Source organism: Penicillium chrysogenum (assembly GCF_028827035.1).
Source record: "Penicillium chrysogenum strain IBT 35668 chromosome Unknown utg000004l_segment0_segment0, whole genome shotgun sequence".
NCBI lineage: Eukaryota > Fungi > Ascomycota > Eurotiomycetes > Eurotiales > Aspergillaceae > Penicillium > Penicillium chrysogenum.
Window position 1 is genome coordinate 4953102 of NW_026622752.1, and position 24619 is coordinate 4977720.

A 24619-nucleotide genomic window follows, 5' to 3' on the forward strand; every position below is an offset into this window, starting at 1 on the left:
TATCGCATATCGCATAAACCACATACCAGTGACTAAAACTTGAACCCATAGAAAATAATAAAAAAAAAAAACAACCATGGAGACGAATAGAATAACAACCATCCAAAACCACTGAATAACCTCTCGAACTGTACAGCCTCACAAAATTCATACCTCACGGGCGGTGCAGAATAGCCTCGTACAGAGCACTAACACCGCCGATAGCGGATCCGGTCAAAAGACCAAGGTCTCCACCAGGGACAGAGTCAACGACCTTCCCAATAGCATACCCGCTATAGAAACCAAAGAAGTCGAAATCCTTGCCAAAGACAATGTGCACCAGCAACGCCTTGACGATATTGAAAGTCAACGGATCAAACTGGGCGAGACTAGGCGCAGACCGGGTGCGACGCGCACTGCTAGAAGCCTTCCAGCTCAAGTTGATAAAGTAGGCAGAAATCAAAGGCAAAAACAGACAAGTAAGGAACCAAAGCGAAAACGGCGCCCAGAATGCTCCTTCCAAGAACACAAATAGATCAGGGACGCGGATGGGAATCGCAGGAATCTGCGCGGCTTGCACAGGAGGAGTAGTAGTAAGGTAGCGTATCGGGATCAACTCTTTCGCAAGACTGCCGCTCTCAAGCAGAAGCACGATGATCTCAACCGCCTTCACACTGCTCAGCGTTGCTCGCAGGGAATGCGCGCGGTCTACCAAGCCGGACGCAGTCCAGACATCCTCAAGGCTCTCGCGCAACTTGAGCGTCTGCGCATCGATGGCTTCGGTGATGGCAGCGGGAGATGCGGGCAGTGATGGCTCTGGGTCTACGACAGTAGCGAGAACTGGTTGGCGGGGCGTTTGGCGGGGTGTCTGGCGCGCCGACTGACGAGTGCTCGTGCGCGCCGCAGCGGGAGTCGGGCTGACTACAACTGGGCTGGGCATGGGTTCTTCCACACCCTCGCTAGTCCGTAGGTTAGTATGTGCGTTGACAGCGATAGATGCCGTAGCGCATTACGGGCGCTCTTACCTAGTTTCTTCTTTTTCCTCTTCCTTCACTTCCTTCTTCGCAGAGCGGCGTGCTGGAGTGCGCGCTGGGGTTCGCGCGGTTTCGCGCTTCACTGGCGATCCTCTGCGGGGTGGGGTGGCCAGGCGCGAGTAGTATTCAGAGAGGCTCTTGAGTCCGGAGAATATAGAGCGGTTTTCGCGGAGATGTCTGTCCAGAACTACGACAAGATCGTTCTTGTTATAGTCATCGTAGCTATAGATTCGATCAGCTTGGTCTATGCGACAATCGCATTCGTTCTTACTGTGGCAGCTCGGTCTGATCGGCCAACTCGGCCAACTCAGACTTTTTCAGCGACTTGAGATAAGGAAGAGACATAATGTATCCGATATCAACTGTGAGAAATTGGACCAATGTCAAATAAGAAAGTAAATACTGGGGGGAAAGAAGATGCAAGGGAGGGGAGTGGCCGGTAATTGTTTACATCCGCCGATCGCCCAAAACAAAACACGGTTTAGCGCGTTCACTCCCTTTGTTCAGTGTCATTCCCGTTTTCTTTGGGCTTTTTACTTTCTTTTTTTAGGTCTTTTTTTAAGAATATGTATCCAGGGTTGCATAGTAGAAAGGTTCTATGTTTCTTTTTGTAATGAATTATATAGTCTGCGCTGTTTGCTTGGATATCAGCAAAGATATCACATCTAATCGGAGTGTAGAACCTGCAATATGCCAAAATATGTATAATATGTATAATATGGGGATGAAAAGAATAGTTATGGTACAGGAGGCCGTAGCCAGTCTAATAATCTATCACAGAGTAGGGTACACAGTATACAAAGTGCTCAAAGCAGGGTCATAACATCCCCAATTGGGACAAAGAAATCCAACGCCCCATATCCCAATGACGAAAAAAGAAAGAAAACCAGAAGCCTTGGAAATGCATGCAGTTAGATGTAAGGCCTTACAGAGACCCTTCCATAATCTGGTAAGCCTCGAGTTGTTTGAGCAGGTACTGATACATAACCAGCATAGTTCCGCTTTGGATGCTAGTCCACACACCGCGTGGGCCCACGCCGCGGAACCACCCCGCAATACCTTCCGTTCGGTAGATCATCTTCAACCCCGTGAACACGGAGGAAGTGTCAAGTCGCGGCGTACCCGGTGGGGGGATCGCTGTGCTTGCCCCTGATGTGGAGATTGGTCGCGAGTGTGCCCGGGAAGGGTGGGAATGTGATGAGGCCGGTGCGTGTGGCCGTGGGCTTTCTTTCGGTATGTGTTCGACATTATGTTTGGCGCCCGAAGAACCGGATGGGGGCTCTGGTGGGTTTTGCTGGGTTTGGATGCGAGTCTTGACCACATCCATGGGACAGGTGATCACACCAGCCATACCGCCAGCGGTGGCGGCTGTCAAGATCTCTAATCCCAGTCCAATGTCCCGTTTGCCAACCCATTGTTTAGCCATTGATTGCTCTTTCTCGTAGAATGCGAATTGGAGCGCCGAAAATGGGAGGTCGCGGAAGATTGTAGCCTTGTAGCCGTGAAATAACGCTGAAATTCCTTCCAGGCGGACGATCTGACGGAACCCATCTCGCATGTTGCGGTAGTTGTAGCCCGAGTCGAAGTGCGGGTTGTTGTGTCGGCCCTGCAACTGGAGTCGCGTCTTCAGCACCTCGGATGGCACGTAGACAACCGATGCAGCCAAGTCGGCAAAGAAACCACCTGATAAATAGGCGATGCTGGGGTTGACCCCAGAGTCGATCATCAAGCGCTTGGTATATTCATACACGCCGAAGAAGATCACGGTGCCGGGAAACGAGCCGAGTAGGGCCGGTGTTACTCCTCCATATAATCCGCGACAGAATCCTTCTTGGCGGTAAATTGTTGAATAGGACTGACCCATCGAAGTATATTTGGGCGGAAAGGTCGGATCGCCCTGTTGTCGGGTCTTGACTGTGTCTAATGAGTGCATCAACATGTCGCCACATGTTCCTCCGGTACCACCAGCCAACATCGCCTATAATTTTGAAATCAGGTCAGCCCTCGCGCAATGGTGGGATGTCGCTAGGGACAATTGTACATGTAGGTATGGCGGCCGAGGCTCCTCTTCCTCCAACAGCGCGAGGTCATTATGAACAGTGTGGTAGGAATCATTGATTCCACCCGTGGTCGGCTGTGTCCATGTCGAGGTATGTGAGTCCCCCACCGCTGCTGTTGAGTCCGAGGTCGCTGTCGAGAACAGGCCGAACACCCGCGAGGTCAGGCTCATGACAATATTATGCCAAACTGCAATCCCAAGCGGGTACTGGTCGGGACCAGGCTGGGATTAGGGGGGGTGCTGAGAGAGTGGATGGGAGAGAAGCACCCCTGGGAGGTAATAGGAAGAAAGAGTGACAAGAGACCGAGAAAGGATTGATTAGTATTGTTTGCGAGACGATTGTTCCACCAGCCAAAATTCTGATCGGCTTATTTTCGCCGCCAAGCCCGATATGTCGCCTCAGGCATGAGTCACGGGATTTCGTCATAGCATCTGAGAGATGCGAGAGATACCTACAACATAGGTATAGGAATAGCATAAATAATCATCGTGATTTAGTCTGAGAGACTGCAATCAAATATGTGCAAGGTCACAAAATAATTGGTTCTTATAAACCCGCAAATGAGCTTTTTAGTCCTTATTATCTATCCTCCACGAACTTCCCTGGTACAATATATTCGTGCGTGTCCACTAACAAACTTGGACATAGTTACACCTTGTCCAGTTTGTTTGGACCCTGCTTTTATAGTGGTTGAGACCCCTTTCAGTTTGTGGCCTACTATATTTAGCGGGTTTCTACAAATTTCCAAATTTGATATAAAGAGAAACCGAAACAAGGTATGTTGACAAGAGGAAAGCAAATACAAAACTATGCATCGCAATACTCTAGAAATAATAAACACAAGTCGTTGCGTATAGCATCATCATGGCGGGAATCCTCCGCGTCCGCCTCTTTTCTACAGTCGGGACCCGGGCGTCCCATCCTCCGACATCCTCCAAGTTCTTCGCTCAGGCGGGAACATGCCAATGGGAAAGATAAAGCTGTAATATTATGCCTCGCACCAGCCACCTTCGTTCATAAATCTCGCAAACCGAAAACCCACGTTCTTTCCTAACGCCATGAGCTCCCAGCTTGCAAAGAAAGGTGTCTGGCACATCACCATAGCGACATTTACTGCGGCTTCTTGGCAGCGGTAGGGCCAGAGACGTAGCGGCCGATATCGGTGGCTTCGTAGCCCTGACGCACAATACCCTTGACGGTCTCCCAGCCCTGGCGAACCTGAGGAGGAGTGCTCTGGTGGGAGATGGCGGCATCGGCACGGGCGGTGAGCTGGCGGACGGCCTGTTGGACGAAGGAGCTCTGCGCGTAGCGGGCACGGAAGAAAGACAGGTAGACCAGCAGGAGCACCCAGCTACCCTTGGAGAAGGTGATAGCGGACAGAACAAGGCGGAACAGCAGGGCAATCTCGAGGGTAGCGACAACACCCATGCTAGCATCGTAGTATTGCTTGATGAACCGTCCAATCGTCTCGGCAAGGGGAGACTGCTTGACAGCGGGCTTGGAGCTGGGGGAGGTGGGAGAGGTAGGGGCGGCCGGAGCAGCGGGCTGCAGGGTAGGGATCAAGTACATGCGGCTGTAGGTCGCGACGTGGAAGACCGAGTAGACGCTGAAAGGCAGAAGAGCCAGAATGAGCTGGCGCGAGTACAGCCAGACCAGAGCCATCCCTAGAATATGTATAAGCTTGAATTTTTAACCTTCTCGCATCGCCGATCACTCACCGAGGTATTGCACATTCTCATCAGAGATGAGCTTCATCACAATTGCCAGAGGGCTGCCCTGGACACCCCGGGCGAAGTGGCCCTTGTACACGACGATTCCATAGGTCACGGCGGCCGAGATGAAGGTCAGACGGTAGGCGATCTGTGCCGAGGAGGAGTAGTAGTTGAAGAAGACGCAGGACAGGGAGTAGCGGAAGACGGAGAGCAAAAGTGTCACATGCCTAGAAATTGTCAGTAACCCTGAATTGGGGTCTCTTTCGGTGTGCGCTTTAGCAATTGACCTACCCAACGAACCAGGCAAACCTGTAATGTGGTATATCGTTAGTATTGGAAACCAAGGCATTGAAGTATCATTTCGGCATTGGAGGGAAACGCACTGTAGGGTCTGTGCCAAGGCCTTGAGTCTCTCAACCAGAGGCAAGGTTGCAGAAGGAGGAGGAGGAGCCATGTCGTTTTGACAGAATGGAGAATATGATGAAATTGGAGATGAGGAAAAGGTAAGAGTAGAAAATGTGGAAAGACAGATAAGAAGGTGGCTGGGGGGAGAAGCGGGGAGACTTCACCCGTGGACGCACAACTGAGCTTCCCTTCCTCTCCGCCTTTGGTGACGTCGGGTATTCGGGAATGATGCAATTTCTTATCTATAGCATCTATATACTCGACATCTATAGAGCTTGTATTTCTTATTCTCTACTTCTGCTTCTGTCTGTTCGACCTTCGACCTTGTTTATATGTCTGTCTCAACCTCGAGTCGAGTCGGTGTGACCGACCCGCTTGAGGAGATCCAGTTTCAGCACTAACGGCCATTTGCATGTACTTGCAGGATTCTCCAATAGTTCATGTATAAGGTACATCTTGGTAGAGCACACATTTCCTTTGAGTACGTACCAAAGAAGCCTTGACGTACTCAATATATCCTTCAAGCTGATCTTTTGTTCGACTCAATTCAACACAGTTCGAAATTGTTCGGAAATCCATCTTCGCCATGCAGTTCACCGATGCGGAGGCCGCTGATGTAAAGAAATGGGTGGTTAAAAGAACTAGAGAACACGCGACTTAATCAGGTACTGGAATTGGGCCTTCACACCCGTGGACAGTCCAAGTTCTGCTGGGAATATATCCGGAACCCGACAAGAATAAACAACATAGACTCAGGTGGAAGAGCTATACTTATATCCCACAGCCTTAAGACTCGGTTCATCCATGACTTCCCAATTGAAACGAAGCAGCAGGCCTGTACGGAGTATAAGTACTTACGATTCTTGTCAAGCAAAATTGCCAACCCTCATTAGCCGAGGCACGTTACAAAGGCCAGAGGCCCTTGTCAACGTTCGGTGCTTCTTCGGAATACTACTAAGTGGCTGACCCCTGAAGGCTTGCTCTGTTTAGGCCGATCGGAGCAAAGAGATAAGAAAATCACCCGAGACACGGAGCAATAACTACCTTGTTGGGAAGCAAATCGCGAGTTGAAATTATTCCTTTAGCCCGGTTGCTCCTTTGTGTACTCAGTTAACTAGCGACGTAGTACTCCGTACTCCATACACAAGTAGACATCATCACATAACTTGGTTCCAATGGTCGACGCTTAACTTGCACGAAGGCTCGTAGAAGACGGATACGTTTCTATTGTCGAATCCTTCTTGCGCTCAGAGATTAGTACTAATTAATCCATGTGCAAAAGCTGAAACGAAGTACAGGAAGCATACCCAAGTCTTAAATTTATCCCTATAGACCATTCACAATCTTAACTTTCCGATGTAGTATGCACTAAATCTGCCAGGAACATAACAGACGAATCAGCTGAAGTGAATAATCTGAATACGGGTGATCTACAACAATCGACGCTAATATCGGGATAGCCCTGCTATTTTTAGGCGGGCACGTTGCGCTCTGAGAGGCAATTATCTTCAGGAACACGAACGCCAAGCTTGACCGATGTTTCGATCTAGCTTAACAACATCGGACTTTTAATAACACGAGATTTCCCTGTGGGGGTTATACGACATGGCCTTTCCAAATGTAGATTCGTCACTTTCATTTGATACAACCTCAGCCCTGGATACGGGCCCTGTAGGAAAAAAAAAAAACTACGAATACGAATCGAAGATCTCTCTATATTCAGCATCATTATACGAGCTCCGTGGGGTCCGAGTCAAGCAAGAATGCACAAAATAGTTCTTCTATGTAGGGTCTGATCTCGAGGAATGAGTAGCCCAAGGATATAAAATGCTCACTGATTCCCTTCAAACTCTTCTATCCACCAGCTCACAACATCGCAACAACAGCTCCTCTGCAAGCTCCATCTGCAACACCAGCTTCAGCTTCGCAATATACTTCAAGTATAGCTCCAACATCCATTCAAAATGATGTTCACTCCCGTTGTGGCACTCGCAGTTGCTGCCCTCACACCCATCGCCAATGCCTACCCCATCACCGGCGACGGTGTCAACTGCCGCTCTGGTCCAGGAACCTCCTACTCTGTAGTCAAGAGCTACAAGCAGGGAGCCGACGTTGCAATCACCTGCCAGACGGCCGGCACCTCCGTCAACGGCAACGAAATCTGGGACAAGACTGAGGACGGCTGCTACATTACCGACTACTACATCAGAACCGGCAGCAGCAGCTATGTCACCAAGAAGTGTGACAGCGGCAGCGGAGGCGATGATGACGGCGACAGCAGCAGTGGAAACCTGCCCGGTCTCACATCAACCCAGTCCAAGCATGCAAAGGATATCATCGGAGAAGCAAAGAAAGAAGACCTGGGTCGTCAGGGCTGTCTTGCTGGAATTGCCACTGGTCTTGTCGAGGTGAGTTCTAACATGCACATTCAATTTCGATATAACGCAGAACAATACTGACACTATCCCAGTCTAATATGCTCATGTACGCCAACAAGAAAGTCCCCGAGTCCCTCAAATACCCCCATGATGCTGTGGGCTCGGACTACGACAGCGTCGGAATCTTCCAGCAACGTGCTGTTTACTACCCCGACATCGCTGCTGATATGGATGCGGCCAAGTCCGCGGCTCAGTTCTTTAAGGGCATGAAGGCTATTAGCGGTTGGAAGACTATGGAGGTTGGCAAGCTTTGCCAGAAGGTGCAGCGCTCGGCCTACCCGAGTCGCTATTCGGAGCGTGTTGCTGAGGCCAAGAAGATTTGTGCTGCTGGTGGCCTGTAGTTGGACATGGTTTTTGGCATTTTGCTTGGATCATGTTGACTAGACATTGTGGCTTCTCGACTGCCTTTATTGTTAGAATATGAAGAGTTGCTTTATTATTACCTATAGTACGAGAAATATACAGACGTTTGACATTGCCCTCTCCTTGGGGTTTGCAAAAGCAATGATGGTTAATATCTGCTCCTCGCTCATGTCATGTATGTGCCAGTTCTAAAGTAGTTAATTTTTGCTCATAACTGCCAAACCGAGAGAGGAAAACGAGAAATTGTTCCTGTTAAGATCTCAATGGTTTTTCCGTACGACAACTCTTTCTTTTATTTCTGCAGTTATCATGCATTTTGACGTCTCTTCATCTCATCCAAAGATATCACCAGTGTCGTAACATATCTAGACGAGTATCCCTCGAATTACTCTCGCTTCCCGAAACAAGGCCTATCTTTCCAACGTAGACGATATAATATGAAAGAGACGGTAGATAAAGCGCGAATACGATGATCATCTAGATAGGAGCAATTACCTAGTAAAGCCTGGATAATTTATAGCGTGACTGCTATAGTACATGTAGCCTGGACTAGGTACTTTGACAACGTTACATATAATATGACATCACCGCAACCTTCCAAGGCAGTCTTTGGATTGAATGCAGGAATTGTGGGAATAAAGAGGCCTCAGGCTGCGCGATTTTTGTATTTAGCAAGGATCATATGAAGATGTGATGTACTGCCTGAGACAACATTGAAGTAGTGGAGAGTCTGGCCCTTTTTACCCGAAAATTGTGTACTTAGTGAAAATGGCCCGTTTTCTGGTCGTTGCCCCCGACGTTCCTTAACTTGGCCTTCTCTTTCTCCAAAGATTCAAAATGTCAGACAACACCCACCTACTCCCTAACAAACCTCACAAGCGCCCCCGACAGCCATACAACATATACTACACAATCCCATACTACAAACGATTCTTCTACCCATATATCTTTATTGGGTCATTCACTTTTGCCTGGATAAGCGACTACCTCCCAATAGTCGGCAAAGCATGTCTCTGGATCGGATTCGCTACGACATGCGGACTACTGATCGCTATACACCCATCGATCTGCACCGAGCGGATAAGAATAGACGAGACGGGAAAGCCGGTTCGAGTACGTCGTCCGCTGATTGGGTTCAAAAGATACGAAGTCGCTTTAGACGTTGATGGCATTAATAATGGGCTGTATGATGCTACGGATGGGAATACGGACCTGAGACTTCATGATGGGTGTCGGTATGGGTATGCTAGGATGCGGATATAGAATGTTTCTAGAGGGGTCTGGCTGAGATACTGTGATGATTTGAGTAATGGACACCTCGAGTGCCAGCCGTTAATTGGTACATGTATGTATGTGGAGGTATATTTCCGGCTTTCGTGTACAAAATGAGGGAAGGTGGCGATATACATAAAGGTGATTGTACTGTCTGAAAATAGGCCATTGCAGACAGAGCTACTCTGCATGACAAGCCAATGTCATTGACTACAATATTTCCCGTCCAAATGTTCAGGGCTAATGTTACTTTGGGTTATTTTCGGATAGTAGCCTCGAAAAGATTCCCTATCGGCTACAGAATGCTGTATTTCTCCTCCTAGTTAGCTCCAAGGTATTACCCCATGAGCTTTCCTTGCTATTTCGTAAGATCAATAAGACTCTTAGCTTGGATCAAGCTATTGAGGTGGTAGGAGAACACGACAGCCATAGTTGGGAAGGGTTGAATGCAGGGATGTAGTGGTATCCCAAGAGGGAACCGGCGTTGTTTATTCTAGTCGATATAGCTGAGTATAGGTAAAAAGAATTTAGATATTGGAAGGAGGTAATCCACTTGTCTCTTCCAACCCGCCATTTGATCGATATATGATATTAGGTATAACAAACCCTTGAACTTAACCCATCCATCTCTTTGACAGACAAAATCATTAAGTAGCCTCATAATCACACCACTTCTCTATCGCATGCCATCTGCATCGCTATCTCTTAGATATGCAACAGCAAGTTTTGACATGCGTCTGCGTACCATTCTGTATAGTTACTAAATGGAATCCCACGATAAAGAAGTGACTTGTTACCCCGTGATACCGTCTGATTGTATAGAGTCCGTTAAGATCTGTTTTCTAGAAGGTTATACAGTGGGAAAGCATTACCAATCAAATTAAACCAAATAAAGCTTCCCCGGAACTTGATGATCACATGGCAGACCTCGGATCATCATATAGCGCGAACATTAGGATCCAACCTTGGAAGGTCTCTTTCCCCGCCATTTGCGGCCCCATTTCAAGGACAATCCCGAACCCTGTCTGCCCCGGATTCTGCATTTCCAATCATATGTTGTATGCATGGAGTAATGTGAAGCTGTACGCCACCAAAAGCACGTGCCAGCCTACACCAGTACCATGAATGCCGAAGTGACCACTCTCCTGGCCTATGAACAGCCACAAATTCCATGAATCGTGGAGTAACTGGAGCCAGTTCTCACCTGGCTCCGTATATCGACTTCTTACTTCCTAATGTTTGGTCTGGGGAACATGCTACCTCGGTGGATCAACCCCGCAAACGGGAGTTCTCGTGAGATCACCATACCATTCACGACGGATGGCCGTAAGATCCGCCGACCAACAGAACTAGAACAATCACAAGAGAGGTCGATCACTGTACTTCGAAACAGAACCCTTGAGATGTTGAAGGTTCGCCGGATATTTGCCGGAGTTGGGATGCGGGGAGTTCCGTGAACCGTGGCCCGTAGATCAGTTTTCCCGAGGTCAGGATGACAGATGACAGCATTGGCAGGGAATATGTTGTATATGAAATGTTTTGACAGAATATCAAAATCAAGTTAATGACATTCCTCGGTTTGTGCCATGTGGTATTTAAATTAACGTCCACTAGAAAACCAGCCGTATACTAGTCTACCCCTACGTGCATGTAGTACCCCTCGCTATCACATACCCTGTCAATGTACGCAATTTAATTAACTTCCCGACCCCAGACCCTGTCCTCCATACATGTCTATACAGGGTTTGGTGTACGGAGTACATATGTAGCTAAATGAAATACATAAGAGACGTCCATTCAGCGGCGCAATTTAAAGAATGCCCTTATGTAGGTACAACCTTCCAAAATCGGAATAAAGCATCTCACATAATCACTAAATCTCCAGGGCCCGAGAGCAGAATACTCGCGGAGTTTCCACCCGATGCATCCAGCAACGATCTAGAAGGGTTCTCTGAAAGCCTAACAGGGATGTTTGTTACTGTAGTGTGCAGTAGGGTTTACCTAGGTAGCTAGTATAGTAACCTTGGAATAACGCTCTCACATATAGCCGGTAGTACTACTACTATGCAGCAATACTCCGTACGAATCCATGGATACACGCGTTACAGGCTGAAACTATATCGAAACACTAGCCCTAACGAGGCAAAACCGCCGTCCCTGCGGGAAGTGGTGGAGTGCGTAATCCCGTGCAGGGGAATTAGTCTTGCCCCCGGTATTGTTGGTACCCTAATACGGATGGGTTGGGGCCGTCTTCGTGGGACCACTTTTTGCGCATATGCGGTATTTTAATATGCAGTGACCGTCTGATCACGGGCATACCGAACCCGTTTGAATTATCGTGGTTAAGGTTGAGATTGGAATTGAGATTGAGACGGGTGCAAAGTAAATGGCCATCGTGAGATCCCAATGGACAATGTGAATGTGCTCGGTAGCGAGTTTCGGGATATGGAAAGTGTATTTAATGTGGAGCCCATCCAAAATAAATTGTAATAGAGTTATATATCGTATACCAAGTGGAGGATACGATGAAATCGGCACATCATACATCATTGATACATACATGTTGGAGTTGCAAAAATCATGAACGCCTTAACTCAGAAATGGTGAGACGCCCCCTGTAACACCGTCGAGAAACCCCTGGGACATCCCTTTTGTAAACCTCCCATCTTTTGGAAACGGGGAATAGGGTATAGGCTAAAGCATAGAAATAGAACAGTAAATATTTTCGGACATTGAAAAAAAAAAAAGAAAAAAAAAAAAGAGGGGGCAAAACATAACGTATTTCAGTAAACATTACACTCGTTCTCGCCCGTACCCTGGCGCAAACGAAGACTGTGGATCCCACTCGCGTGCACTAGCACTTTGTGACGAGCTAGGCGGCCTAGGCCCGGAAAAGCTCAACGAGGGACGCACATAGCGTGCCTCGCGAGTAACAGTAATGCGCTCGGAGCCTAGACTGGGGCTGGCAACCGGACTGCGGCCGTATCCAGTCGTCTGCGTAGGCGTCGGCGAGGGCATGAAAGCGCTGCGGTCAGACCGGCCCATTTGTGTAGGGCTCGGGGAGCGCATGAAAGCATTGCGGTCTGGCCCTGTTCGGGAAGGGCTTGGCGATCGCATGAATGTATCGGGTGATTTCACAGATGTAGTCAGCATTTCGAAGCCCTTGTTGTCGGCGTAGCGGGTGGTCGCATCTGCAGAGACGAACTCGTGGCGGCGTGTCACTTTGCGGCGGAATAGATCCAGCCAGCCGGCGAACATGGATGGACGGGCGAAGAGGATGAAGTTCCAGAAGCCGACGAGCGAGAGCAGAAACACGACTGCTAGTAGGGTTGCTTCGTTGGGGCCGATGGCTGAGGCGTATTCACGGCAGAGGTCCTTGTTGCCGGTTTCAGCAAGGCACATTAGCCAGGGGCTTGCGGCTTTGACGTTTTTTGCCGTTGGCGCGACGGCGTTATCGAGGTTGATGAATACGACTGCGAAGAATATTACGTTGCCGAGGATGATCGATGTGAGGGCGATACCGCGCCATTGGAGTTTGAGGACGCGGCGGACGCGGCGGTAGGCTTGTCGGGCTGTCACGGTGCCGATGCTGGCCGTATAGGACGGGAGGTTTGCGCCGGAGCTGCCTGATGTTGAGGCGGATTTGTCGAAGAGGGAGCGGAGGTAGATGTGGATGCAGTAGATCATTGTCGATAGTTGGAAGAAGAGGGCTGCGACGGCGAAAACCATGATTGGGATCCAGTAGTCGTATAATCCGTTGTCTACGTTAATATGGCAGATATCGCCGAATCGGAATGACACTCCCGTCAAGATCAGCATAACCGTCAGTCCGATTGCTGGGATTCCGAATCCGCAGACAAAGGCTGCCCACATGAACTTCGGTCCCAGAACCTTTTCCCAGCATACTTGTAAGTGGAAAGCCATTGTGCGGATGAAACTCCATATGACCACTAGCCAGCCCCCAAATAATAACAAAGATCCGGAGAAGGCGCAGGAAAGATCGGAGCGCATATCATTGGGGGTGATCGCATTGTGGCATTGGTCTGGTTTGGCGCCGAGGGGGATGATGAAGGCGAGCTAGATTGGAGTTAGCTATGAAGGTCCGTAGCACACGCCAGCATCTGACTTGCCTCCATGCAACAAATCCCCAACGTAAAGCAGACACTCAGATAATGACGGTGAGTCCATTTGACAGGCAGCACGGCGTAGGAAATCAGCAAGAAGATACAAAGAGGGAGAATGGCGACGCTGATCCAACTCGTGGCATGAATTGTATTTCCCAAGTCTATTGTAACCGCGTTAGGATTTGGAAACAGACCCGGAAAGCACAGAACTTACCAGAGTCATACCTCCACTCGGCAAGAGGACATGGCAAGCAACAGGACAAAGTGCTGTTGCCGAGAGTGATCTGCTGGCAATAACGGCCATCGATAAATCCCCCGGCGTCGGGGAATAGCGTCTCCTGCAAGAAGGGAGACGGGCAATGTCCAGTTAGGGCGTGCTCCATGATGGCGAGATATGCATATCCTGCGCAAATCCGTAACGCGCCAGCGCGATATCGCAAAGGAACAGTATAAGTCGAAGAGAAAGACAGGAGAAATAGAGAACTTAAGGGGGTATACAATTGTACTTGTACGATGTACGGTACTCCGTACTCCATGGGACCCGTGGACTGGATACTCTGTAAGGCCCCGTTCTTTGCCCCACCGGCACACGAGGCACTAAAGTCCAACCCACGGTCCTCCAGAACTCAATTCAGCCTTGGCAAAGTCGGTTAGCGGGGGATAAAATACGTACATACAGTATTACTCCGTACTGAGTACGGAGTACGGAGTACACAGACACAGACCTTTTGAAGATACTGACCGAGGATCGTATCTAGAAGGCCATAAGTCATAATAACAACCTTGGACGATAAGACTCATAATGCACCTTCCCTTTAAATACTAAATACCTGTAGAGTACGGAGTAAATCTCCGTGTGGGTATCTCGGGTATAATATTACATTGTGGAATAATTAATATAATTCACTCAGCCTCTTCCCATGCTTTGCCCTTTCCGTGGCTAGTGCTTTTTACTATTTTTCAGCCTACAATGGAGACAATGCTAATTGTTAAATCGAGATTTAATTAATAGATCTAAATATGCATCTACACTGCTCCATACGCAGTCAATACTTAGGAATTACGGACGGAGTACACAGCTGACAGATACCTCCGAGCAAGTGTCCAGCCCCAAGCTGACGGCAGGTCTGCCAAGTACTCGCCTCTTCATGATTCGGTTGCATTTTTACCCCTGGAGATCAAATTCTGTGTCTCGTCGCACAGAGTGGTCAGAGTCAGAGTGGGCAGTGTCACCCACAATAACGTTCCTTCTCGAGAGCTCACGCGTTAATCCACCCAATCATTATTACTAACCCACCTACCGCTGTGATCAGCACCGACATTCGTCATTCATAAGTCCAATCGGGTGGCTGACTGAGTTCTATATGATATATGTCTGTATGCCAGACGATCTATCACAGCGAAGTTGTGAAATGTTGTGGAATGATTTGCATGTAAAAGTCCCGGAATCCTCATCCACCACCAATTCGTTCAGGTCCTGATGTTGTACCTAACTATGAGATCTCATTTATGGATAGAGTAGCTGACCACCTAAATATTGGACCAACCCGATATCTATATATACCGCCTGCCTATTAAGCATACCGCGTGCAAAATACACCATTACCTAGGTACAGTGGCAGAATTACATAATGTAGAAGGGGAGGTCCCTACCTAACGTGTGGATACAGTGTGGCCCAATATTGAGCAAGTCCCACTGTCCATCTCTAAAACCCTCTACTCCGTAGAGGAAAGATGTTCATATTTACGCAGTATCGACTACTTATATGCTCAGATCACACCGCATCCTCCAGTGATCATCGCACTTAGCGCCAGCCACAACTCTTAAACCACTCAAACGTTGACTCTTGTTTTTCGCTCTCTATGAAGATCACAATCATTGACTTACAGCATATGAGTCAGTTAAATGTCCACATTGAATCACAGCCTAGTTCTCCTCGTCACCTCAGTTCTACCCAGCTTTCTAATTCGGACTCTTCCTATACTCCATACATGATGTCTGCTAGCTCCAAGCTTAGAGCTATCCGATTCGCTACTCCTATCCGCATTAAACCAACTCACAGTCAATCCTATACCACAAGATAGAAAAAGACTGCAAAATAACCCTCGTCCTGCCGAAATACAAACAGGCCAACTGCTGCTATCAGAACTAAATACACATCTCTCAAGACTCCCCTACTTCGTTCTATTCCCAACCCAGGTAAACCACTCAACAGAAACACCAACACAAGCTCAACTAATATCCCCATGGATTCAAGGTGCGCTTAATTAACCTCAGATATTTAGTGACCGTGACACTTAATCTTAAATCCTGAATACTCTACTCCGTACATAAATGAACCCCTATCTATCAACATAACTATCGCAGACCCAAACTCCTTTAAACTACATCGTATTTCAAGCTCCCTAGTCCACACTAAATCTCCAACTAAATCTCTTATCTTCCCCGCCACCTTAAATTGGAATTCTTCGGCTCCGCCAAACTTTCCATTCTCCACTCTCCATTCCGAAAAAGATCCCCGATTCCTACGGAGTACATGCGGGATAGTACAAGTAGCCCGAGATATTCTCGTCGGGGTAGATCCTGAATAATGTCGGATCTGGAGCGTTGTCGGATAAGTTGCCCCCGGAACCCCAGAAGGGTAAATCAGTGGGGGCATGTGGATTCGGTGACACAATGGGCAACGGAAAACCTGCAACGTTGGGGACTGAGGGATGGTTTTAGGGCTGGAGTGGGTTTGCGGTGAAGGTTACGTAGAGGAAGAGATTAGGAAGAGATTGATGATATTTGGTGTGTTGGGTGTTGGGTGTGTGGTGTTAAGTGACACTTGGTACATATGTACATATCTCCAAGGTTTGGTCAAGACTTGTGTTATTTCCAATCCCTTTATGACATAAATTAAGATTGTCAAAGCTGAAGAACAAGTATGGGGTAGATATTGATCGAATCAGAGACAAGCTCGAACAAATACTGGAGTATACCCTACATGTACTCCGTACATAATATGGAGAATGTGTGTCCTATGTGCAGTACTCAGAGGCAACTAAACCGAACCCTGCAGAATCAAATGGGGAAAGGTTTTCGACCCTAAATTTGCTAATATTTCTGTGCTCTTTTTCTTTAGATTCCATTTGCCCACTTCATGGTTATACCTATCTTGCACATTGTACAGAGGGCTGCATTATACTATGATTACTATAGGAGGTCCACGGCCCTGGGGGTATCATGAACAATCATTACTCATGTCTCTGGCATTCGTCACACCATGAGGACACATCCCCCGAATGAACGAGAATCCCCAGTCGCTTGTCACTTGATTCTCAGCATGGCATGGCGTGCTGGTGGTGACAGGACTGGGATGCATGGTCACAATTCGACAGCCGGCCCATTACTCTGCAAATACGCAGTTCACCCCAGTACCCTCAAATGATGTCATCGGATCCAATACAGGCCCGACCAAGAGGGTCCAGGTACTATACAATGAGGGTGGTTGCGTTGAGCCCGCGCCAACCCCACAACTCTAACCGTATCTTGTGAAAAACAAGATACCTTCAAGTCTCAGGAACCAGAGGAACCAGGCGATAGGGTCGAACTCTCATCCCACCCCCACTCCTTCAGCAACTGCTGCACACGATACTCAGTCGCCCAGCCCAGATCCGACTCGATACTCCTCAGCAGGCGCACGGTAGTGCGGCGCTCGCGCGGATCCGTCAGACACTGCCCACTAACAAAGAGCGGCTGCAGCGAGTTGATCCTGACACTTCCGTCCGGGCGGGAGAGACCGATACCCACGATCTCGCGGCTGTGGAATGCAATCTCAGATTCGATGGAGCGGTATGACTGGAGACGAAGCGTGATAGTGCTCCGACGACTGGTGGACTCGTGCGGCTTGTTGATGAGCAGCAGAATACGCGCCATGTGGTAGTGCTGCATAGCGGAGGCGCACATGGGCAGGCTGTACCAGATTTCCTGGAGGGTGGAGATGTCTTCGATTTCGTTGGGCGGGCGATGGTGTCCGAGCTTGGATGAGTCTATTCGTGCGCAGGGCCGGAATGTCTCCGGTACCCCGTTGTACCATGCATCAAGCTCGGATTCGAGTCTGTACCACCGCTCCAGGAGGACTTGTTGCGAGACGGCTAAGGGTCCTGGCACGGGTCGGTGGTCGGTTAGGTGCACGTTGTCGCCAGAGCTTATGAAATTGACTATCTTGGACACTATCCAGACTAGTCCGTTGCTGATTAGATCTTCTTTCATTACGTCTTCGCCTTCCGGGTATCCTGCTGCGCCTGTGTTGCTGGGGCGGACAAAGCCCGCGTTGTCGATGAGTAGACCTGCTTCGGTCCACAGGACTGTGTCGTCTGTGTTCAGCCTTGTATGGCTTTCATTGATAACTACTCTCTGTCAGCGGAGGTTGGAGGGAATCATTTATTGGGGGAGAAAACACTTACAGGCAGCTAAGTAGTCCTGCCGCGCGAAATTCCAAAACGTCGCCTTCCGAGCCTTAGAAAGACCCGACTTCTTAGGCGTCTGTGTCTGATATGAATTCTCTCCCGGAGACGGACGCTGCTCGAGAGGCATCATTCCCACTTCAGCAACATCAAGCAATGACTTCACGCCGCTCAAATGACGATTCCACGCAGGCCCTGCGGCATCGAGGAACTCATACACGGACAAAATGGCCGTCGCCGCGAGCACCTCATCGGAATGAACTCCATGCGAGAGCCGACTATCAGAAAGCCGTCTGCGGCGCTTACGTGGGTTATCCGAATCTATACAAAGCTCGGCAGCCTGCCATTGACCGAAAGCCTCTGGGGTGCTCAATGGGGGTGGGCCCTCTGCGTCAGGTTGCAGCTCCTTCATTAACAGCTGGATGGCCTTTTCATAATACTTTGCCCCGTACCATGCGAAGTCGGGGTCTTTGTCAGGCCACAGTTCCATGGCAGCTTGCTGGGTGCAGACTCCGCCTACCGGGGCCTTGGCACCTTTGACTCGGCCTAGCTGTTTAGCGGAATATGCGCAGGCCGCGAATTTTAAAAGCGGGTTGGTTCTTGCTCGCACTGGCACGTATGAAGCGAAATATGTCCCTAGGTCAAAGAGATCCATCCTGCAGACATCATCGTTACTCATGGTTCCACGTCAGCCAGACGGAAGAAAACATACCACAGTCCCGGTCCTTCTGAGTAATGTCGCAAAAAGAAAGCAGTCTCGAAATCGTTCTCTGCATTGTCGTCTGGTGCGTGATTCATGAGACTCATGTGGCTCATATGGCTCAAGCTTCTCTGCGAAACTGCCGGTCTCGATGGAAGCGCAGTATTCCGATCAGGGAGCTGCATACTTGGGTCGATGGAGGGGGACATCGACTGCGAGGGGTTAAGGAGGAAATTAATATTGGTATTGTTGCTGGTGGATGACAGTGACATAGAGGGCGAGGCCGGGGGTATAGCGGCACTCTGCCGTGGGTTTGGAGAGGTATAGGAGGTACTATCGGAGACCGAATGGTCCAGGGGAGAAAAAGGGAAGCGATCGTGTGTTGCGACCGCCGACAAGGCTTCTAATCCCTGCGTCTCGGCATCATTCGTTCGAGAGTCCCCACTACCCCATCTGCGATTTGGAGAGTTTGTCTGCGCTACGCTGCCCGGATCTGTTAATGAGGACTCGAGGTCGTCGGCGTATGGATCGGAGTTGTCGACGAAAATCACTGCAGAGGATATGAGCTACCGTCTAAAAAGAATCACAAATCGAAACAATATGCCGCAGCGGTGCCATACCATGTTTGGGAACATCCAGCCACACACTATCCTTGTCAAAAGTGTTTTTATACGAATAGAACCCGTTGAGACTGCCACGACCATCTGGGGAGTTCCGGTTCATCGACGCGTTCTGCTGATGGCGGAAAACTACACCTTCGCTGGGACGACATTCTCGGCCGCCTTTGCGGCATTGTGAACACTCGGGCTTCTCTTCATCGCCTATGAATTAGTTAGTCGCCAAGCAATCAAACGGTCGAGAGAACAGATTCCTACATTTGAGCTTTCGTGTTCGACACGTTAAGCTGGGTCGCGTCAGCAATGTACCACACCTATTGGGCGCATATACTTACCAGCCGGTTCGTGATCGCATACCGAAATGGCATGAATGCGATGCAGTAACAACATCCGAGATAGAGAAAGTGGTGGGTTAAGTTTGGGATACGAAAACCTGGAGATCGACTTGCGGGGAGAGAGCAGGTGACCTGGGGCCCCCACACAAATAACCTGACTCAGCCCTGGAGACCAGGGCTGTGCTCCCGAGGTCAGGTGCTCAGATGTGGACGCGTGGTTTATATTAAGTGGAAATTGGGCTATGCTGTTTTGTGGGATATAATTAGACATTGCTAGTATAGTACGGAGTACGAAAGTACAGTAGTACTTATTGAGAATACGTTCATCAGCAAAAGGGTATTGTATTAATTGTCGTGTCCACGAACAAATCGTGGCTATCTACATATCTCCAACCTCCCAAGCAACACACATCCACTCAAGTGAGGAATAAATCGCTGAAAAGCATATGGTACATCAACACAGACACATATTCACAAAGGAGCTTTGAAAGATTGTATCGGCCACATGTGCCAGGAGCAAGGAGCCAGGGGAAAAATTGAAGATAAATCGCGATATGGCCGGCGCGAAAACACAGGCGAATAGAACAAAAGACATTATAAAGATGGCTGGGTATAGCAACGTTGTTTACGATAGAACATAACAGAAACGCCAGCCTCGAAGCAAATCAAAGGGGTTAGATGGTTTTCTTTTGGTGTGAGAAGGGGCATTAAAGGGCCGGAGCACCAGGGTTGGACTGATGCAGCGAGTTGAAGAGGTACTCGGGCGGCAGGCGCTGCATGTCGGATGGTCGATCGGTGCCAAAGGTTTGAGGGGCAGCTGCATAGCCCTGGCGGCGGCGCTGCACCTTGTTCAGGATGACACCGGCTAGCACGATGAGGAAGACGCAGCCCAGAGCGCAGCAGAAAGCGACCAAGACTGCAATGCCATTGGAGTGATGTTTTTCTACGTTGGTGAGTCAGTATTGATTCCTGTCAAGGACAAAAGGCAGGTAAACTCACTGTTGGTGGTGTAAGGGGTTTTTGTTCTCGGAGATGAACTTCGACATGCTACCCGGTTGGCCATCAGCTTGCTGAGAAAGGATAAATGGAGTGATGTGGGTTCCGTTGTAGAGCGCGGCTGATGCATGTCCGAAGTCCGGGATCACAAGCGAACCCATGATCAACAGGGTCTGTTCGTTGCTCAACAAAGAGGCCGCAGAATGGTCATGGCGGACAGGAAGAACCTCTAGAGCATGAATAACTGTGCCCTCGGAGAACAGACTTCCGGGAGATAGGAACTTGGAACCGTCATAGCTCAAGAAGAAGGCCGAGCCATTGGTCGCAGTACCTCCGATCCAGAACTTCGACAGATCTGCGCTAGAAGCTGTAAAGGTAGTCACATTCCCGGGGAGATCCGACTGAGATGCTCCAGAGAAAGAAGTCCATTTTTCGGATTTGACTTCGTAGGTAGCAATTGCGGTATTGTTTCCACCGACCTGGAGGTCACCCACAGCCATCAGCGTCTTTTGACTAGCCCAATGAAGGTCAACCACGGTGCCACTTAGGGACGAGCCAGGTTGATCCCATTCGCCGGTGGCGGAATCAACGTAGCAGACGGAATTACATGGCAACTGCCCGACACCTTCGAAGTTTCCTCCAAAGTAGATATCAGACGAACCCGGTCGATTGACAATAGCATTGACTGAGACGTCTGAGCCCGAGAAGGCCGGCTGAGTCTGAGAAAACTCGTTCTTGTCCAGGTCGTAAACCACAAGACCTTGCAGAGTAGTACCATCGATTTTTCCTGTGACGTTTCCACCCGCATAAAGGGTATCGTTGTGCACAAGCATTGAAACAAATGTTGAGTTACTGTCGACGCCTTGCGGTAGACCTGAGATCTTCTGATTGGTACCGTTGAGAATGGCAATGTTTTCAATGGTTGATCCATTGCTGCCAGCGGCAGCGAAATGCCCACCGTACATAGTGAGATTCCGGCTCGATTCGCTATCATAGGCACCAGTGATCAGGCCAGTGCTCGATTTCTGGCGGTTGATCTTCATCGACAGAGGAATGAGTTGCAAATCATCGGAATCTAGCAGTGACACGGCACCACCAGCGATGATACCATTTGTGGCAAGATTGCCTGCCAAAATGAGCGTGTTGTTGTGGGAAGCAACGCTGGAGAGCTGACCACCGAACTGCATCTGTGTAACATTAAGGTTCTGGAGCCAGTCCTTGTGAGAAGGAACCCACATGGCGAAACCGGCAACAGATACCACGGGGTTCCCGTTGGAAGCAATGATCTGATCAAAGTCACCGCTCACAGCAATGATTGTTTCGTTGATAGCAGTTGATGCATTCAATTCAACAGCCCAGATCGAACTAACAGGACCGTTCAAGCCTGCACCCAGGGCTGACCACTCCTTGGAAGAGTATGAGTATGCCGCAACGTGCTCAAGGCCCTTAGAACCTGCGTCTGAGGTATCGGTGAAGCGACCTCCAACATACAGGACATTGTCAAGGGTGGTCATTGCTAGTACTGGAGAGTTCAACCCAGAACCGGGCATTGCTGTGATATTGCCGTCCTTGATCGACATGATGTTGTGGATCTTGCTGTCGGAGAAGTTACCAGCGACATAGATCACATCATCATGCTCCTTGATGACTGAGATTGTTGCGTTATGTTCAAGCGAAGTCCCCGCCTTGTTAATGTCCGACTTTGTAAGATCCGAGGTTTCAACCTTGGAGGTCGGATCGTAGTCGTATAGTCCATTGAGACCACCAGTGCTGGAGAGTAGTTCAAATCGGACACGAGACGCCACGATGGTGATATCCCCTTGGCCGTCCTTGGCCCGCAGGGTAACCTTTGGTCGGAAGGAGTCACTGCTGGCATCAACGTAGCCAGTGTAGAATGTGTCATACTTGTCGTGGCGGTTGGTCTGGTAGAAAAATGACGGATCGGGCTGGTCAGAGTCAGACCCACTCGAAAGGGTAGCTGTGACATTAACAATGCCCCGTGAGCTGCAAGAGTTGTCCTGGCTGCAGCCGGGAGTATAGACCTTGATGGTATAGTTGCCGGATTTCTTCACGTCAGGCTCGAATGTGACGGATGTAGTCGAGGCATCAGAGTCGGACACTTTTGCAGACACATACCCGGACTCGATAGTCCAAGAGCCGGTGCGCGTTGACTTGGCGGGGTATTCAATGCCCGAGCATGTCGGTTCGTTGTATTGGTCAATGGCGTATGTTAGGATTTGATCTTGGAAGACTTCAATGCCGTTCAGGCCAGCTCCTTGCCCGTACCAACTGAGAACCTCGATCTGGAGACCCCGCATACCAACGGGATTAACCATAGTAAATTCACGGTATGTTTCACTCGTGTCGCTCGAAAGCGGACAGGACGAGTCACAGCTGGCTTTTTTTCCAGATTCGTCGATGTAAGTCAGATTCATGATGCCATTGTCGGGGAGCGCTCGAAGTAAAAACTCCTTAGTGCCACGTCCATCCAGATGAGTGTTGTAAATGCGAATCTTAGTCGGGAAAAAATCGAATCCGAGGTCTGCTCTCCAAAAGCCAGGCGCATAGTCGTGTAGAAGATAGGTCTTGCCTTTGGCAGCCTTCCCGTCTGTCGAGCAAATAATGTTACGGGGATCGGAGTAGCCGTCCAGAGGTGAGTCCGTATCGGATGTGATGGTCGCATTTTGGAGGTTGAGAATTTGTCTTTCGTTTGAGGAGCTGGTGCTGTTTCCCAGGGCATCAAATGATCCTCCAAAGATGATATGACCATTGTCAGCCTTCATAATCGAGCTAACTGGGCCATTTAGGCCACTGAACGGGAGATCAGTCCAGCCATCGTCCGGCGCCCATGCGGCGGCGTTTGTCGTGTTGTCGTAGGCGAATTTTCCTCCAACGTAGACGCGGTTAGTGTCCTGATCGCAAGTCACGGCAGCTACCGAGCCCGAAAGGCCCGGTAAGGCAGTAATTTTGCTGGTAATGGGGTCGAAGAGAGCAGCACCGGGTGAATCAACTCCGCCCAGGCTGGTGAAGTTACCACCGACAAATATCCCTGCAAATTTTCCATCTTTTTGAGTGAAGGGGCACATTGCCATGATTTGCGCATCGGCGGATGAAAGACTTGTGAGAATACCGTTCGGTAGCGGGGTCAGGAGGGCTTGGGTGCCATCAGGAATTGATTCGGTCTGTTCCTTATACTGATAGAGGGAAACGCCATCGAAATCACCAGTAATTGATACCCGTCCCAGCGAGCTCAGGTCCAGTTCCGGAACGGAGACTGACTCGAATGACAGGGCGTTGAGAGTTGGTAAAAGCGCGAGGAGCGAGGGCCAGCCGGCCGCCGCGGGCCCAAACAATGAAGAGATCCTCATTGTCGTGGGAGCGACGACGGGCGAGAGAAGTGTAGTTGACCAGTTGAAGTGGCTGGAATGGTTGAAGCGAGTGTGGGAAGACTAGACAGGGCTGTGCTGTCCAAGGAATTCAGGGAGGCCGTCAGGCCGCAACGCGTGGAGAAAAGAACGTGATAAAGAATGTGGCATAAAAAAAGAAGAACTTAGAAGCGAAGGAATGTAAATGAATGAATCATGCTCGAGACCGAAGCCTCACTGCATTTGAGTATCAACGAATGACTGAATATGAAGGTGAAGGGAACCCAGGGGAAGACCCAGTCTTGTTTTTCGAAATTGAAACGGCAATACTCTAAATTACAGCTCCCAAATTAAAAATACAAGGACCACCACGCTAATGCACTTCACAACTCACAGACAGCCAATGAGAATGGCCACTCCCAGCCTCCCGTCTAAATAGTGGGGACCTATGGACCGTGGATGTGTGATATCAAAGGTCTCTTGATGCTGTTGACAAGGATAGTATGATGTACTAGAGGAAAAAAGCAAATGGGTTTGCAATTGAGGGTTCAGTTGTTTGTCAAATAAGCCCCTCAAATCAATATCTAATAGTCTGTCCATTACTAGGGCAAGGGGGACTCGATAGAATGAGGATCTACCGTTGTACGACTAATTTGCCGGTAATGACGAGATGTACGAAATATTTAGCACTGCCCTTATCTCCTGTGAAGTCATCCATGGGTATCCCCTTTAATCCCTTTTGATATGTCGAATGTGCTTTTTAATGTCAT

General features: G+C 49.2%; 7 protein-coding genes across 7 annotated transcripts; 1 reads left to right on the forward strand and 6 right to left on the reverse strand.

The window, feature by feature from the left end:
* Positions 1 to 154: 154 nt before the first annotated feature.
* On the reverse strand, positions 155 to 1358 carry N7489_007843 (uncharacterized protein; the record flags this gene model as incomplete). Its single annotated transcript, XM_056713593.1, has 3 exons — positions 155 to 938; positions 1005 to 1235; positions 1285 to 1358. The coding sequence occupies 3 exons, from the start codon at positions 1356 to 1358 to the stop codon at positions 155 to 157; spliced, it is 1089 nt and encodes a 362-aa protein (XP_056567308.1).
* Positions 1359 to 1938: 580 nt separating this feature from the next.
* Positions 1939 to 3243, reverse strand: N7489_007844 (putative mitochondrial carrier protein; the record flags this gene model as incomplete). The annotated part of the gene is made up of 2 exons (XM_056713594.1): positions 1939 to 2991; positions 3055 to 3243. The coding sequence occupies 2 exons, from the start codon at positions 3241 to 3243 to the stop codon at positions 1939 to 1941; spliced, it is 1242 nt and encodes a 413-aa protein (XP_056567309.1).
* A 940-nt stretch (positions 3244 to 4183) lies between these two features.
* N7489_007845 (uncharacterized protein) lies at positions 4184 to 5239 on the reverse strand (the record flags this gene model as incomplete). Its single annotated transcript, XM_056713595.1, has 4 exons — positions 4184 to 4737; positions 4792 to 5012; positions 5077 to 5094; positions 5169 to 5239. 4 exons carry the CDS (start codon positions 5237 to 5239, stop codon positions 4184 to 4186), a joined length of 864 nt encoding a protein of 287 aa, XP_056567310.1.
* A 1915-nt stretch (positions 5240 to 7154) lies between these two features.
* On the forward strand, positions 7155 to 7969 carry N7489_007846 (SH3 domain-containing protein; the record flags this gene model as incomplete). The annotated part of the gene is made up of 2 exons (XM_056713596.1): positions 7155 to 7598; positions 7661 to 7969. 2 exons carry the CDS (start codon positions 7155 to 7157, stop codon positions 7967 to 7969), a joined length of 753 nt encoding a protein of 250 aa, XP_056567311.1.
* A 4087-nt stretch (positions 7970 to 12056) lies between these two features.
* On the reverse strand, positions 12057 to 13770 carry gprM (the record flags this gene model as incomplete). The annotated part of the gene is made up of 3 exons (XM_056713597.1): positions 12057 to 13340; positions 13427 to 13548; positions 13602 to 13770. 3 exons carry the CDS (start codon positions 13768 to 13770, stop codon positions 12057 to 12059), a joined length of 1575 nt encoding a protein of 524 aa, XP_056567312.1.
* Positions 13771 to 16946: 3176 nt separating this feature from the next.
* Positions 16947 to 19508, reverse strand: N7489_007848 (uncharacterized protein; the record flags this gene model as incomplete). Its single annotated transcript, XM_056713598.1, has 6 exons — positions 16947 to 17779; positions 17837 to 18492; positions 18549 to 19086; positions 19157 to 19357; positions 19412 to 19440; positions 19489 to 19508. 6 exons carry the CDS (start codon positions 19506 to 19508, stop codon positions 16947 to 16949), a joined length of 2277 nt encoding a protein of 758 aa, XP_056567313.1.
* A 687-nt stretch (positions 19509 to 20195) lies between these two features.
* Positions 20196 to 23852, reverse strand: N7489_007849 (uncharacterized protein; the record flags this gene model as incomplete). The annotated part of the gene is made up of 2 exons (XM_056713599.1): positions 20196 to 20431; positions 20540 to 23852. The coding sequence occupies 2 exons, from the start codon at positions 23850 to 23852 to the stop codon at positions 20196 to 20198; spliced, it is 3549 nt and encodes a 1182-aa protein (XP_056567314.1).
* Positions 23853 to 24619: the final 767 nt, after the last annotated feature.